General features: G+C 39.2%; 1 protein-coding gene across 2 annotated transcripts in view; it reads right to left on the bottom strand.

Annotated features, from left to right (window-relative positions):
• The window catches only part of RGS17 (regulator of G protein signaling 17), a 73926-nt gene that overhangs the window by 22471 nt on the left and 33239 nt on the right, over positions 1–18216 (bottom strand). For both annotated transcript variants that reach the window (XM_005150074.3, XM_031049807.2), the window contains exon 2: positions 7725–7868. In XM_005150074.3, coding sequence (XP_005150131.1) covers positions 7725–7843 — 119 coding nt within the window. In that variant the 5' untranslated portion in view covers positions 7844–7868. The remainder of the gene's footprint in view (positions 1–7724; positions 7869–18216) is intronic.

The following is an 18216-nucleotide window of genomic DNA, read 5'->3' as shown; positions in this document are numbered from 1 at the left end:
GGTGGGAGATAAAGGGTGGTGGATGAGCTTGGAAATACGTATTTCTGGGCTGCTTTTTGACAAGATGAGATGTATTTGATTAATTTAGAACAGGGCTCCACAGTGACCAGGGCAGGTTCTCATGAGATTTAACAGGTTAACTTTAAGATTTATTTAGTTGTTTTCACATTAAATTTTGCTTTTTGTAAATTTTATTTCTATGCGCCTTTTGGCTTGCTGGTAACATTTTAATTTCCTGCATTTGCGTCTTACTCTTTAGAAGTAGATGCATAAAAAATGAAGGAGAAGTAACTTGCTGAAGTTAGTATAACATAAACTTCCTCTAGCATACCTTCGCACCTTGTGGCATCGTTTATATAGAATAAATATGCTCCCCTCTTTCAGACAGTAGTGTTTCACATCTGCTTCAGAGGGAGGTGAAGGAAGTGGACAAAGCTGCCTTTACTTGCCATCTCTGGAGCTCTGGGATAAGCTGTATATTGAGTTACATCTGAGGTATATTTGTGTTCTGGCTCAAGGAGAAAGCAGGCTTACAGGAATTATTAGGCTAATGCTGGCAATCTGGCCCAGTGTCACAGACGGGCACAAGCCCAGAGGTTGGCAAATCAGGCTGTGATGCCCTGGGAGAGTAGTGTAAACAAGCATGCACAGAGCCACCTGTCCCCAGCCTGCCCTGAGGACCTAAACATTCATAAAACTCCAGCAAAATCGTTTGTTCTGTCTAAATTATAAAGCAGAATAAGCCATTAAATATCCTACCCGTTAGGAAGACATTATTCCCTCCCCTGATTTTTTTTTAATTTAAACTTTAGATATCATTCCTATCTTGTCCTTTGAAGGGAAAAGAAATGCTTTGCTTGGGTGTTATTTAATAAGTACTGTTAACATTACGTACAAAAGTAGGAAAAAATACTTGACAGGTGATCTATTTTTAGAGTGTCTTCTGCTTGTTTTTCCAAATGCTGAGAATTTAAATTTCTTACTTGAAGTAGCTCAGGGAACCTTGAGAGGCCCATTTCTGAGGACTAAGTGTTTAAATCCTTACTCCACACTCACCGCACAATGCATTCCTGTGACAACAGAAATATCTGCCAAGCAGCTCTCTCTCAAGGCCTCAGCACTGTGGATATGTGGACTTAAAGACAAGGTGATTTAAGACTGATTTTCTAGTATATTACATTCAGTAGCTTCTGTGACAGGCCACAGAATGGATTTTACACAGCTTTAAATTCTACCTGTCAATAAAACTGGTACGGCTTCCCTAAGAAAGCACCAGTGCTGCCCATTGCACTGGGATGATACAGATGATGCTGTCCCATAGATGCATAAAGCACAAGTTCCTGTGCTAGCTAAGGCTGCTATCCCTCAGAATAAATTATTCTCCAGGAAAGAAAGGGAATGTTTTCATCTCTGACCTCTGCAATAGCAGATGATAAAAACGGAAGGAAGTCCTGTGATGTTTTAGAGGATAAAAAAGAATGGAACATCTTTTCCCATTAGCTATTTTTAAAAATACCACCTTCTATTTCATTAAAATACAGTACAGTAGCCTGCACTTGTATATCCTGCACTAAAGTACAGCAATTCCTAATGCAATTTTCCATATTTGCTTTTCTCAGGTGTAATGTTGAGAAAGGTAAAATGCAGAGAGCTCAGTACATCTCTTTCAGATGTGTTGCCCTCTGTGTTAAGGGAGGAAAAGAAGAATTAAAAAATGAGGTTGGTGAAATAAAATAAAATTGAAGGCCAAAACTATTTTTCAAAATATGTGTTTTGTTTCAAATATTATTTTTTTTTTTCTTGCCAAAACTTTAACAAAATCCAGGAGCCTGGGCAAGCATTTTTGTACCGGCCCACCTCTTGTCTGCCCATAGTATAAAAGTTCCATAGGCATGGAAATTACTAGCCATTGCTCTTGTGGGAGACTTCAACCTATCAGATGTCTGCTGGAAGTACAATAAAGCAGAGAAGAAACAATTCAGGAGGTTTTTGGAGGGTGTGGAAGGTAGCTTCCTAACCCAGCTCGTTAGTGAGCCAACTAGGGAAGATGCCTGGCTAGATTTGCTGCTCGTGAACAGAAGACTGGTGGGCGATGTGATGGTTGGAGGCTGTCTTGGGCAAAGTAATGACAAAGTGATTGAATTTTCAGTCCTTAGAGAAGTAAGGAAAGTCAGCAAAAGCTCCACCTTAGACTTTTGGAGAGCTGACTTTGGCCTGTTTAGGATGCTGGTTGGCAGAATTCACTGGGAAACTTTACTGAAGGCCATGGGGGGGTTAGGCTGGATACTAGGAAAATTTTCTTCACAGAGAGGGTGCTCAGGTATTGGAACAGGCTGCCCAGGGAAGGGATGGAACAGGCTGCCCAGGGAAGGGATGGAATCACAATTCCTGAAAACATTCAAACTCTATGTAGATGAGGTCCTCAGTGACATGGTTGAGTGGTGGTCCTGGCAGTCCTGGGGTAATGGTTGGAATTGATGACCTGAAATGTCTTTTCCAACCTAGCTGCTTCTGTGATTCTATGGGAATGATAAGGGTTTTATTTTCCATGTATTTCAGAACGTGGCTGTAATTTCTTGCATTAATTTATGGTGTGGGAAACTAATTATGGAAGTCTCACAAGAAATCAAATGGCAGGCATGGCTTTTGTAGAGGGCATAGCTCAGAGCTGCCGGCCATGAGTCCCTTTCCCTCTTCCACAGGAGACTTCAGCAGTAAAGGTAAAGGCCTTCCAGCTCACATGTTTGAATTGAGCTACAGAACCAAGTGAAGTGGTGTGATCATCTTCACTTATCCCCTGGAAGCCTTTTCATGCTCCCCAGACTCCTGTACTGCAAAATCTCTCGCAGGGCAGATGTTAGATGTCTTCTGAGCCTTCTGTGTATGGTAAAAGGAGAGGGATTAGCAGGCATAATTTGTCCCACAGCTTTAAAACTCACTGAGCACCTTATGAAAGGAAGAGAGGATAAAAATATATGACTCCAGCTCTGGGTGGGAGACAAGAGCAAAATAAAATTGGCAGAATAGCTAACCTCCTTGTGCTCGAGAGGCTTTTTGAAGAATGTGATTTACAAGTGTTTGCAAGAGAACGACTGACTTCATGTCTGGTCAGGAAGCTGGAGTAATGGATTGCTAATAAGGTTGGGGAGGGGAAATAGCAGGTGCCTACTCTTACCTTGCCAAGCTGAGCTCAAAACTGTAAGGCCATAGCACTAGATACTTTCTCTGGACACAGTGTAACTGAGGAAATTGTAGACTGTCATGTTAGGAGTTTTACTGCAAATGTGGCAACCCTTGGGCTACCTGAGTCATTGCATTTACACCTAGTAAGGAAGCTCTTTCTTCTCTTCTTTGTGAGAATTATATGTTGTGGGAGTTTAAAACACAGGGTGAGATTCAGTCCAGCACCTTAAGTACCTGACTGGCACTTCTCTGTTAGGTGCTTTAATGAGGCAGTCTTCCTGAGGTAAGTGCCTAAGGTCTGTATTTGGTCAACGGAGAGAGAAAGGTCCTATAGAATATCTCCAGAGGGTTATATCATCTGGCTCTGCAGTAAGTGGACAAGCTTTTCCTGTTGTGAACTTTAGAAGCACTTTATTTTCTCCATTAAGGAGGACTGCTTCCTTCATTACCGGTGGTCAGGCACCAGTTCACAGCTTAAGCTAGTTTGGCAACATCCTGACCATGCCTATTACAATAAAATGGCGAAGCTAAGGAGCCTATTTATTTCCACCTTTTCCAATCTGAGCAAACCTGGGTAATCAGCCCTGCTTTGGCCTTGTGAACTAAGCAATTTACTGTCCTGACAATTTCCAGTGCTACTAGAGGTACCAGATCTGGTTGCGATGGAGTTAATTTTTTTCATAGCAGCCCATATGGTGCTATGTTTTGGATTTGTGACCAAAACAGTGTTGATAACACATGAATGTTTTAGCTGTTGCTGAACAGCATTTGCACAGTATCAATGATTTCTCTCTCACTGTGCCCTGCCAGCAAGCAGGGTGGGTGCGCTCAAGAGGCTGGGAGGGTATGCAGCCAGGACAGCTGACCCCAACTGACCAAAGGGATAGTTCACACCATATGACATCGTGTTTAGCAATAGAAGCTGGGGAAGAAGGAGGAAGGAGGGAGGTTCACTGTAGTGTCTGTCTTCCTAAATAACCATTATTCATGATGGAGCCCTGCTGAACACTTCCCTGACAATGGGAAGCAGTGAATTAATTCCTTGGTTTGCTTTACTTGTGTACACAGCTTTGCTTTACCTGCTAAATTGTCTGTGTCTCAACCCATGAGTTTTATCACTTTCATCCTTCTGATTCTCTTCCCATCCCAATGGGCAGGAGTGAGCAAGCAGCTATGTGGGGCTGAGCTGCCTATCAGAGCTATCCCACAGCAATGGAGAAGTACTGCAAATATTTGTTACCCTTAAGAAGGAATTATTAGTGGAAAAAAAAGTTTATAAGAAGATGTATTGAATAATTTTTTAATCTAACTTTTTGCTGTTAACAATTCTCTATTAGGCAAGGTACTACTTCCCCAAACAAAGGTGTGAGTATTTGCCTATAATGTTATGCAAACAGAAGACTTAATGCATATTCTGATTGTAACACAGGGTGGAACAGAAGAAAACAAACATCACATGATTCACAAAAGATATTTTTAGAATTCTAATGATTTGTTTGGATATACGAACTATTGAACCAACTCTTCAAATAGATAAAAGTGAAAGCTCATTAAAAGCCGCCCCATTTAACTTCTATGAATGGTGAGGAAGTTGAGGCACTAAGAGATTTGTGATGTAAGAGCTGCCCTCAGTCACACAGGCTGGGGGGAAACAAAAGAAAAGTCTCCTAATCTTGATATTGACAGCTAAAGCATTTTCATCACTATTAATGAATCCAGAAACATTTCCAGCCAGGTATCTCTTGAGAAATTCATGTTACTTAAATACAAAGACCTGTGGAACTAGGGAAAGCCTGTAACTGCACTCAGTCCAGAGAACCTGTTAGAATGTTCGATTCAGCTTTCCTGTTACCTAGAGAATTACCTACCTAGAACCCCCTATATAATGAGTGACTAGCTAAGTTACATATTTTTTTTTAAACAGTTTTTGTGGAGTTTTTAAGGGTACACAACTGAGGCAAGAACAGTAATCTGTGCTCTACCTGGACAGCTCATATTTACCAAACAAATTTGGCCCCAAAACAAATGACTCCATTTTAGCTGAGATTCTGAAACGTTTCATATCATCTTTTTCAAAGTTTTGTCCCATCTCTCCTCTTATGGAGTTTCCACGATGGAATCACAGAAGAAAGAGCTTGAAAAGATTTATGCATTCCTCCTTTTTGATCTAAAAAAACATAAGCGATGTCACTATCCCCTTTAACCCATTCTTTGACTTTATCCTGAAAACTACTTCACATTGACAGGATTTCTCCATGCTCAGTCTAATCTATTTTACAAAAACAAAGCCCTCAACCCCCAAAGACCCCTGAAAGTCAGATTATTTATAGCAAAACCAACTACTAAATCAATAATTGCTGTAATTTAGATGCATAAGCTGTTCAAATATATAATGATACTTCATATAAAGACAGTGGGGTCTCCAAGAATCACAAAGCTTATGAAAGCTTCAAAATATAGTTGTCAAATAAGACTTCTTGAGCTATAGCTATATTGCTTAAAAAATAAAATCAGTTGTCTTTACGTTTTAGAAATTAGGCTGTTACTTTAATGGGCACTCATGTTCCAGTATGCAAGGCAAAGCCAATCCTAGCTGTACATGCACAATGATGGGCTTTATTTCCATTCAGTAAAGAAATATTGTAGTCATGATGGATAATCCTATGAAGACATAATCTCAGGGGCTGTTAAAAAATAAGCAGAAAGCTAGGAATTAATAATGAAAAACCAAACACAAAAAATGGTACACCTGTGTCTTGACTACTGCAACAGATCTAGTCACACATCTCAGACAGGAGACAACAGAATAGGAGAGGTACATAAAAAGACACAACATAGGTGGATAGATAGAAGAGAGATAAGGATAAACCATGGTCTGGGGCATTTTCTATATTAAAATAGAGAAGACTATGGAAGAGAAGACAGCTGAAGGGGGATTTGAGAGAGCTCTGCAAAGTCATCATCATCTTTGGAACAATTACTCACTGTTCTTCACAGTCATAAGAACAAGGAAGCATCAAATTAAATCAACATCTAGTAAGCTAAACCAAATAAAAGGGAGCAGTAGTTTACAGAGCTCACAGATCTCTTGTAGAATTTATTGCTACAGGAAACTTGGGATGCCAGAAGTTTAGATGAGTTCAGGAAGTCACTTCAGAAAGTGGTTTGACAAATTAATGAAAGAAAATTCCATCAAGGGCTATAAAACACACAGAAATAAGCTCTGGGCCAGGAAGTCCCTAAACTGCAGATTGCCAGAAGTTGCGAGGAGTTTTGCTGTGGGTAGGCTGAGGAGGTGCATGTCCACTTTTTTGAATCTTTCTTTGTGGCATCCACTACAGGTCAGTTCCTGAAATAAGGTACTGAGCTAAATGAATCTCTGCTCTGTAACAGTATAGCTAACCTTACATTGTGCTCTTGTCACAAAAGCAGAGGTAACAGTGGCAAAACATCCTTCCTTCTCTTCCCATTTAATACACTTCCAACTCTTTGCTGTATGGATTTAACACACTGCAAAATAACTTTGGAAAAGAATGAGCTCTCACTCATCCTTGCTCCAAATATCTTCTGCCTCCAGGTGAAACCAGAAGTAACAGCCAAGGCAGGTCCACCCTGGTACTGCCTCCAGGATGTGGCATCTTGGGAAAAGCTGTCCCATTTGATGCCTGGTGCATACATGCTGGTATGTATTTTAAAATACACTGATAGCAAATAGCCTCAGGTTCTAGATTGGTGACAGATGGCTCATTCAAGTGAAAATAACACAGATACACAGAGGAATAGTCACTCCAAAAAGACTGATCTATGTATGTAACAGGGTGCACAGGCTCCAAATAGTACTGCATATTACTGTGTATTTCAACACTGTGTTCATGACAAGAAGAAATAAAGACCTGGTGCATCTCAAGACACTGAGAATTTAAATCTATTTCTGAAATTGGCTTTAATTCTTTAAATTTCCAGGTGAACTCTTTGTTTAGGAAGAGATAAGCAGTGGCAATTTTTGAGCCTTTTTTCCACTAAAATTATGCCACACCAATTAAAAGATAAAGTGGAATGTAAGGCTTGTGTTTTCAGATTTACAGTATATATGTTATTTGACAGCTAAGTAGTAAAACAGGTTATCACATATTCTATATTCCCATTTATGACTATCTATCTTCCTTTTACACTCCTGAATGTAGAGAACTACAATATCAAAACTACAAGCAGGAAAAAATAATGTTTTGAATGCAAATTATAAAGCATTCAGTATCAAGTCTATCATTCACACATACTAGTTTTACAACTGAAATTTCCTCATTTAGTTACAGTTTAAGTATGGTAAATATAGCTGGAATTTACTACTCTCTCCTCTTCCCCCTCACAAGATGTCCAACCAAATCAGGGAACTGTTTAATCAAATTCTTAAGTGAAATGTTAAACTGTGCCTCTTGACAGAAATCCTCTCCCACACGTTTGCGTGTTCCCAGTGCTTGGCACTTTCCATTCTCATCGTTTACCTGTGGTGGATATGGAACCAAATAGACTACAGAACATACCATGAACAGCTGCAGCAACAGCACCAACAAAAGCAACATGTGTTGTTGGGCCTTTGGTTTCCAGGTGCTTGAGACACAGCTGATGTTCCTTCATTTTGTGACTGCTGCCTCTTTCTCATTTCAGCTACTTCAGTGCCCAAGTGGCTATAAGAACACAGACATAAGAGATGTACAGAATTACTACAGACCGTCATAAAGTACATTCACATTTCTACAGCAATTCTGATTCTACTGATTCTCACAGCCCATGGCAACAAAAGCACGTGACAATCAAATATGCTGGTCAAGTAATAGTCCTATTGTGTTAAAAGCAGTTTGCAGAAGATCACATTTTAGTGACACACTAAAATGTGCCATTGAATCATGTCTATTCTTATCACTTTGGCTGGAATAAAAGGACTGTTTATTACCCTTCTGAACAGCAAACTACACAGCTTGTGTAGCACTTGGTAGAGACTGAGTTGCTCCTTACCACAGCACTATCACAACTCTTTCCATTGTAATAAAAATACAGTGGGATGGTTCTTCACTTTAAACATGAGCTGGAAACTGAGCTTTTTCACTTTTTGATTTCTCTGGTCAATGCTGGACCAATGAAATTGATATAAGTGATATCATATCGCAGGAACTAGTAGTTGTCTGTTTAAAATAAAGATTACTGTGTTATAACTGGGAGGTTTGCTACTTAGGAGCTATTCTCCGTAAATAAAATGAATATTAAATCGGTATTTCCAAAATACTTTTCCAACTTTGGGACTATTTTGGTCCCAGAAGATTTTCTATGGTCATTGCCAGTCTTTCCTATTTTTTGTTAGGCCAAGATATTTGTCTTTCCAGTGACTTGCAATATGCAGCTGGAAGTAATATTCCATGCATTGCCCAGTTTTTAAAAAAGGTGAAAATATTTATTGCTATGTTATATTAGGAAGGTTCACATCTTTGTGTGACACGTTTCCCAGACTAACGGCTATTACATGCATATATAAATTAGAATAAATTTTGCCTTTGAAAAAGTACAGATTACTGTGGGGAGAAGTCCAGGTTAAAACAGAAGCAGGTAGAAGATGGCCTGGTGTGAGCAGTATGTGCCATGGTCCACACTCCCAGGGCATCCTGCTGCAGCCAGGAGTGCTGAGGAATGGCAGGCTCTGGTTGATTCGTAACATGGATGCATCATGCACAGACAACACAGAGATGCGCTGCTCCATCTACATGCATTCAAGCAGCAGCTGCGGGAGTCTGCATTTACATGGTTGCTAAAACTCCTGAAGTTCTTCTGCTGTATCCTTATAGCCAGTTTGCACACAACAACATGTAACAAGGATGCTAAGCTTCAGAACTCAACTCATGCTGCAAAACTCAGGTTGGTGGTTATTACATCCTCTTGCATAGCTAACTTCCATTTACACTGTCACGGAGTAGAATCAAGTAATTTCTGAAGTGTCTGGTCAAAGTAAACAATGAAGAACCTTTTAACTACCTGTGGTGAGGGCATCTGCTTATGATATTGATATTACTTCATATGTCTTATCGTTGCTGAACTTGTGAAGATTAAAATGACATACTAAAAATACCACAAAAATATTATATTTTTTTTTTTTTTAGCAAATGTGAGCATGTGTTTTTAGCGAGAGATACTTTGACATGATTGAAAAACTGCCCCTGTTTTTATGATAGATGGGAAAGAAAGAGAAAGTGTTACAGCATAATATGTAGCTCAGACAGTGAATTATAGCATGGAGTCATTACCTCCAAACTACAGTTCTGAACTTCTGCTGACTGCACATGATACAGTTAAATTATTTCATAGATGGCTGTGTCATGCTGCGATCAGTACTTGCTTCAGCAATTTCAATAGCTGTGGTTAAAGGTATTAAAGCCAGATATTTTCACAGGGAACATTTGTTTCTTATAAGCAAAACAGACATTCTAGAAACATTTGTATAAACCCACAAAATGTATTAGTTTCAGAAACCACTGAAATTACCCATATTTAGGTATTTGTAGGGTTGTAACCTCAGAATGAAAACACCCCATGTATTCCACCTATGAACCTAAAGTCACGTATTTCTTACATAAGTTTAGATACATCTGTGAAATGTACTATGGCTAGAATCTGTTGCACTAATCTATTCAGACACAATGATGAGAGTCTGTGACTTTGCTGTAGTTTCACAATAATTGTAACTCAGCACAAGCTGCTGCCGCCACTGAAATAAATGTCTCTCTCCCTTTTCTCCTGCAAAAGCTCACAGTCACTCATTCCCTCAACTGAGTTGTTCCCTTCTCTGTGCTGGCAGCAGCATTTGTGCAGGTACTTGAACTGGATAAAAGAATACATGTGATTTAAAATTAACCCAGAGGGGAGAGAAAAAAACCCAACCCTGTTTCGGAGGCTTGCAGGTCTGGCTGTACACCATAGCAGTAGGGGCTGAGAGAAACATGGGTCTTCACTGTAGAACATTTCAGGGTACATTGTCTCCTCCAAGGCTGCTCAGAGGCCGCAGGCTAGCGAGTACTTAGAAGGAGACTTCTTGCTTTGCTATGCTCTGACTCTGGTCTGGAGTTCAGTGAGGGACATAAGCCATACCCTTCCTGACTGTGCAGCATTTGGAAGAGTCCTTGATTGCAGGTACAGTTATATTTATCTATTTAGGCTGTATTTGAACAAAAAAAAAGCCCCTTTTTTTCTGCTTGCATTAGGATTGTAAGCTCTCGGAGAGCTTCTAAGCTGAAATCTGTAAGAAATATGAAAAATCCACTCAGTGTGATGCAAAACAATAATATGTTTACTGAGGATGAAGTAGGATGGGTGGAAACTTTAGTTTCATGCTTATTTTGGTTGGACTTCATGTTTTGTGTTGTATTTGTAAATACCAGATGCCATCTACGCAAAACCATAATTGATTCCATTAGATTATTCAGGATGCAGAAGCAGGAATATCTTAATTCTTGGCTAAATTTAGAGACTGCACTGTAGATGGAAGGTTTATATTTGGTGCTTTGGCCCAAAAAAGAGATTTAGAATCTTTAATTCAGCAAGTCAGTCTGATGAGATAAATTATTTTTCTGTAATTAAGTGTGAAAGTTCATGACTGTGAAGGAGTAGGATATTGTGAACTGATACTGAGTAGACCTTCTAGGACAGTCGTGCAAATTGCACATACTGTCTACACAGCTTCCCTTTTAGCTCTGTAACATTGTCATTATTCTTCAGACCATCTACCTCGGTTAAAATACCAGGTGGTGGGCCTTTGTCCAGCGAAATATTTTTTCCCCTTGCCATTCTATATGATCTCTCACACTATCCCAACACAGGTGTAAGTTTCTCCTGACAGTTTTGCATCTTTCTCTTTGTCTCCATTTGGTGGCATGGTTTACTAACAGTGTTACGATTTCCATTTGTGCTGATAGGAAAGAGGAATAGAATTCTCATTTGCTTGACTGACTCATTCTCTTGGGGGTGGGTAGGTATGATGGCCCTCTGAGCAATCCCATAATCACAAAGGATTTAATTTTGCAGAACATCTGCTGTTGCTACTCTGCAGCTGAGGAAAAGAACCCTAGGGTACAGCAACTGTTTATTAAACAAGTTACAAGACAGGTAGTTCAGGTAAGCTGCAGAGCAAGAAATTCTGTGCAATGCTGCGTGTATCTTCAGTCTTGCAGTGATAGAGGAATATGAAAACTGAAAAACCCTTAAAAAATTGGGGTAAGGCTTCCTGTCAGTTTTGGAACCAATGGCATGAGGATCTATTTCTACATTTAGGCAGTGTAATTACCACTTATTCCACTGGGCACTCAGGGGTAATTATTACAGAAATCCCCTTGTGCACAGAGCAGTACCTTGGGAAGAGAACTCAAAAAGGAATAGCTGATGGAAGAATCATTCGGTTTATTACAGTTACACCTGTCAAATACAAACCACAGTTATTTCAAATTCCACAGGGTGCCTCCAGAAATTGAAAAGGAGGTAACTTCTGAACAGTTGCACTTCTTGCAGGACTTGTGCTAAGGTTTTACAGTATTTTCCCTGCAAATTTCCAAGATATTGGACATAGCACAAAACACAGGCTGCATCACTTCAGTCGTTTCAGTGGCCCCACTGATGCCTATCCTCTGATGAGGTATAAGCAAGCTTCCCTCCCCTCCATCCTCACTCCCTCCCCCAAAGCCTGTTGTAACAGCCCTGCAAACTATCTGAACTCTTGGCACTGTTCCATCCAGCCCCCTCTGCTCATCTGGGAGCTCTCCCTTGCACATTACCCTCCTGTAAGCATTTCAGTCCCCCTCTCAGGACTGAGGCAATTCTCTGGGGAAGCTCATGCCCTACAGAGTTGTAAAAAACTCCATTAGGGATTAAGATTTTTTTTATTGAATCTTCTAGAGCCATTCCCTAATGGCTGTTTTGAAAGAGAGATATCCTATAAGGTGTGGATGAACGCACACTACCAGTTTACACATCAGAGAAGGGGCATTTTGGTTTTTGTGCAGGTAGGACATGTAATGGCTTTAACTTTCAGGAGAGAATCAGAGCACAACCAGGTAGAGAAATCTGTCTTTTTTTTCAAACTTCTGCAATAGGCAAGAACAATCACCTTGCATCAGAAAGGTGCAGTCAATGATTTAAGGATACTGAGGGTGTTTTGCTCTGCAGGCAAGAAACTTACCCCTTAAAATACTGTTTTTTTTTAGGGGGGGGGATACATCTATCATAGCAGCTCTTCTTCATTGCTTTGCTTTAACTTTTCCAATAAAGGAGCAAAACCTCAACTGTGTAACTTCCATAAATTCGAACCTTGTAACAGCCCCAGATGTGACTGTTGATCTCTTAACCATACTTCATGTTTTCACTGTCTTAACTGGCATTCACTTGGTGCACGGTTTTCTAACAAGAGTTGTTTTTAAATTCAGGGATTAGTTTGAAAGCCTTCAAATGCTAAGCATTAAGGTAAACATTATTCATTTAAGACCCCATTCAGGCTTCATTGTAAGAAATAAATGTATGCCAAGGAAGGCTTTGTGTACTGTGGATTCAAGACTTCCAACTATCATTTTAGATTTTCTACATATTTGGAAAACCTCAACATTTATAACAGAGTTACATTAACACTTCCTTGATTTTTTTTTTTGAGTTGTTTGGGCATAATTGGAGTGATCTTTACGGATTTGGATGGGCTCGGGTTTTAGTTTTCTAAAACAGTCAATAGGAGAGTGACAGCAATATCCCTAAAACACAATGTTTTTTTTTTTTTCAGAGGAGTTAGGTGCCTTATTGAATTTCTAGTATATAAGACAGATTTCTAACTCCAAACACTAAGTAAAAACCCTCACAGCATGTTGTAATATGTTACTTCTAACACCTGTGATACGCTATCTGTTTTAAAGCCATAGTTATTTTAAGGACAGACTTACTAGCATACCAGAACAGTGCAACACAGCCCCAATGCACCTGCCAATTAAATAACCTCACAGATGCGTGTGCTGCTCTTGCAATGTAAAGATAGCCCTAACATAACACTTTTATTTGTGTTGTCTTCATTCATCTAGAGAAGTATCCTCAGGGTACCACAGTCTAAATGAAGACAGATTGTGAGATTTTTTCAGATGTCTCTGAGCTATTAAGATTTCCATATACCCCCTGCAGTGCTGAGTGAGTAGCTAAATCAAAACAGCACAGACATGGGCATGCTTTTAAGTGCTCCTGACCACTTAGTCTTCGCAGAATAATAGCATTCATACTGGTCACTCTGCCCAAGAGAAACTTTGACACAGGCACATTCTCTCTTTTGCCACTGAGTCCTGAAAGCCATTCAGTATTTCACAAATAAATTAATGTAAAGTAATAGAGAAGAATAAGTCTACCAGAAAAAGTGTAATTGAGTTACCTTAGGCTCCATTTACTTATTCCAATGTATCTGTAGTCTATTACAGTACAATTAGAAGCTATTGGCAACAATGGAACATTAATTGCACCTTAATTGATTTAAGTATAGCCTATTCCAATCAATTGCAGCAGCATGGAATGTTTGAAATGTTTGCATTTTTAAGATTTTGTGTTTTGGAAAGAAAGATCAATGCAAAAGGCAATTTTTGAAAACTAGTCTGGTTAACGGAAATCATGTCAGAATCTGATTTCTGAATTTTAACAGATTTGGTTTTTTGGGTTCTTCAAAAACTGTATTTTGCATCATGTTCAAGTTCTAAAAATTTGTAAAGAGTAAAAAAAGTCTGAATCAAAACAGACTTTGTATTTGTAACTAGACCTTCATATTGCATACCTGTCCCATGTTCATGTGTTATACAGGCCAATAAAAGGTATGCATATATTATAGCTTTTAAAAGCTTGGCTGCCCACATCAAGCTGTATGAACCATGCTTTTAAGTTTGATGTCCCATACTATTACCAAAGTGGCAGAATCATGAAGGGACTTTATTTCTCTTAAGTAGCTTGAAGTGCCCAAGACACCACATGGTCTCCATTCTGTTCCTGTGTAAGTGGCAGACCACCTTTCGGTAGTAAATATTGAAACTGCAGGGTTTGAATACTTGTTGGCTCAGGGAACAGGTTATTGCACCCACTACATTTTACTTTGGGGAACTGAAAACTTGAGTGTCTACAGGAAAACATCTTGCTCTTCTGTTGGTTACTGTAAATCAGTGAAGTGTTTCAATACATGTACACCTTTACCATACAGACATCTTTCTCTTGTCAGGTCTTCTTCTCTGGAGATGTTAAAGTCTTTCAGAGCAAGCCATAAAGTGGACTTTCTGTCCACTTGATGGAACAAGAAGAAAAAGGAATTTTGTGGACAACTGGCAGAAAGTGTTCAGACATTAAATGTTTTATTAGGATAGAAAACTGCCACGTGAATATTCATTTAAACTGAAATTACAGTTTGGCTGAACATTATAAAATCCTTGCCTTGTGTACAGTAATATTCTTCTTATTACTTTGACAGACAGCTTCTATGCTCATAAAGGATGTCTAAGATTTCCTTTTATTATTTTATGGCAAACTTAGTATCCTGAGGAAGCCCTGCTTAAATCTGTACATCATCAAGCAGATATGCATTTGTACTTCTGAATCAGTCATTACTGCTCAGTAACAAAACATTAAGCCTGACAGTAATGCATTATTGAAAAGTTTGAGATGCCTGCATGTGGTTTTTAAGGAGCTCTGCTAAAATTGTGATTAAGAGCACTCTACAGTCTTCAGGAACATTTTATAAAAAGCAAACTGTAAAACTCATCAGGAAACCTGTTATCTTTTTAAAGAGTATTGTTTTTATGGGTATGCACTTGAAAAACATGTGAGAATCCCATTTCACACTACATCTATCTGCTTACTCATCTATCATGGCTGCAGCTGACTTAGACACATGACATACTTTAGAAAGCTGAGAAAACACTTTCCTCACAGGGGGGAAATACATATTGCTGGAAAGGAAAATGGTTAAAATCCATGACATTCCCCACAAAGAGAACACTAAGAAGACTCTTGAGAACACAGAGAGCTTTACTGCATGCATTAGCACTGTAATTTCTAAGTAAGTTTCCCTATGCTTAAAGCCATTTGTGTAAAAAGTCAGATGTCATTTGGGGGTTATGTGAACTGCACAGATTATGAACAAATTTCAGCAAAAATTAAAGAAAAAAATCATAGGGCCAGCAGAAGTATTTGTAGCTAACTTAGCGTAAAAAGATTTGCAAGTGTAATTCTAGTATCATACAAGCTCTAATGTTCTTGAACTACTTTTTTTCTGCAAATAATACATACCATTCTGGCAAATTTTAATCTACAGAAACAGCAGCATTTAATCAAATAAATGCACACAACTTTCATTTATAGTGCATGTGCTGCTATAGGCTGAAAATGAATGAAGGTATTAGGAAAATTGTTTTAGTGTGAGAACAGCTTTTCTAAAAATGTTTTGGAAATGTCTCTAGTCTTTGAAGTGACAGAATTGACATTCTTCACTGCAAAATGAAGACTTGCATCCTGTACTTCCAAGGCATTTTACATTTTCAAATTCCTCCTGAAAACAGTTTTTTTGGTAATCATGTTGATTTTAGTCTCACTTACTTCTGAGGTATTCTGACTTCTCATTAACTGACTGACTTGTGACTAACAGGATCTCTGTGTATTCCAGCCCTCCGTTCCTCAGCCACCACTAAAAAAATAAAAGTATAATAAACAATATCAAGAGATTAGTGTGGCAGGGGGAAAGTATTTGGTTAACATTGTAAAACTGAGAAGGATAGGAATGGAAGGTGGCATGAGGCAGAAACTGGCTTAGGGTCTTTCTGGACGGATTTGAATAGTGAGAGAAGCTTAATCCAAGCACTATCTGTGGATAGGCTTGATCAAAACCAAGATGCTTCCAATAAGAGAGGCAGGGGTGGGGACTGTAGTGGTACCACACTCTGCTCACATTACAAAATCCATGAAGCTCATGACTGTAGAACGAAAGGAATATTTACCCTTAACAGATAGCGGCCAGACTGGGCGCTTACCCATTGCTAACGCATCTCTACTTCCACAGGCTACTTCTGCTAAAGTCATAGCCAGCTCCTGATACTTTTGGTCCTCTAGTTGTCATGAATGCTTGCTTGTGTAAGGAAGAGAGTGTCTACTCTGTACAATCATGCTGGCATTCGTATCAACAGCAGTTAAATCCTTGAATCTTAGAGCACTGTGCTGTTGGCAAGGTTCTTGCTTCCACGTTGCTATTTCTCTGCTCCTTTGCATTGCTGCTACTTCCAAACAACACATTTATCACTTCTGACTTCCTTAGTTGTTAACTGAAGGTTTTCAAGAGTTTGCCCAAGATTTGTATGTCAGTATGTGACACTCTACTACTACTCTGCAGCTGTCCTTGGTTTCCTCTGCTCCACTCTCACCCCAAGTCTGTAGCTGCTTTAAGTGACCTGCAGTCCATGGCAGCTTGAGGTGTTGATTTCTTACCTATGCTGTGGGTGGCCATCTGCTCACCATATAACAGGTTCAGATTTGTGATGCTTTTATTCCTTAGCATTTCTATAATGATGTCTGTGTCATGTCAAGCATTTCTCTATGTGTTTGATTCTCACAGGCAGGTCTTTACCTATCAGTTTGCGTAGAGTTATAATTAGTACCTGATAAGGTACAAGGGAAGATTCAGCATGACATAGGAGAGATTCCTTTCCATGCATTCTTTAACCTCTGTCAATCTCTTGATTAACTTTACTGCTGACAAGATCTTCCCATTGTTTACTGTTTATGCTCACTGGTACTGGGAATGGTGCTATGCCATGGGTGCAGTAACACTTCTGCATATGATAAGAGCATAAATCATCTTTGAAAAGAATGAACTTGTTATGATAGTTTTGCGTAAGTACCTTCCAGGTTGCCAACTCAGTTTGGGGATGTAGTTTAACAATTATCTATATAATTAAAAGCAAACACACTTGCTCTTGACTTCTTCCAGGTTTGTCCGCAATTTCTTTAGTATGTTTTTCTACTTAATTGCTATGTTTCTACCAGGGCCATACAGATTATTAATTTTCACTTTAGGCAGATATTTTAATCATTCCCTGGATGGTTCTGTTGCCATGAACATTTCAAACCGTAGCTTTAGGATGGAATCTACTATTCCCACCCAAATATTTGCTACAAATTGTAATAAAATATTATTCAAGTTATGTAGTTTGAAATTATGGAATCTTACACAATTTCCAAAATTACCAAGGTTCCCTTAAGTTATCATGCCAGTCTTCTTGCCATGAAAGTTTGTTCCCTCTGTGCTCCTAGATGTTAGGTGAAAATAAAGAAGACAAATAAGTCTTTTCTTTCCTGTTACTCAGTTTTTGCTGTTTCTGTGTTTCAGGCACTGTTTTTCACATAAATATTGTAGCCTCTGTCCATCTCCCTTTTATTAATCCCCACCTCAAAACAAAGCTTTACCTTCATTATCTCCTCTTTTTACAGAAGCAGCTAGTGTTCCCATGCTTGAGGAAGGCACCTTTTCTGAAATCCTGTATTTCCACTAGTCTCACTCTTTCACTATACTTGCTTGTTCTGCACTAGATGCTATTCTGTCTGCCTTTTAGTCACATGTACTATGCAGTGATTCTCACTTTTCCATCTGCTGCTATCAAGTTTTATGTCTTTCATGCTGTGTCACATGAGAGTTCCCCACTTATAAAGTGAACGTAGCCCTTTTCTTTAGTAGTAGAAGGATTTGCGGAGGTGTTACAGTAGCCACAAGCTTACTCAAGGCTTCATCATATCCCTGTAATTGGTGTTCTCCCTTCCCCAGGCTCCATGTCCCTCACTGCTTATTTTGACATCTGGTTAGGAATTCACCAGTGCAGAAAGAGGTGGGAGCTGCTGGTCAGTCACAAGCACAGGACAGTCCTTGGGAGGAGCTATCAAGGTCTCTTTTATCCCTTTGTGCTGTTCAGCAAATTACCAAGAAAAATAGGCAGGAAATAAAAAGAGCATCTGACA

This window comes from Melopsittacus undulatus, chromosome 3, assembly GCF_012275295.1.
Source record: "Melopsittacus undulatus isolate bMelUnd1 chromosome 3, bMelUnd1.mat.Z, whole genome shotgun sequence".
NCBI lineage: Eukaryota > Metazoa > Chordata > Aves > Psittaciformes > Psittaculidae > Melopsittacus > Melopsittacus undulatus.
Note: the sequence above shows the minus strand (reverse complement) of the source record. Positions and strands in the feature narration are given on the sequence as shown.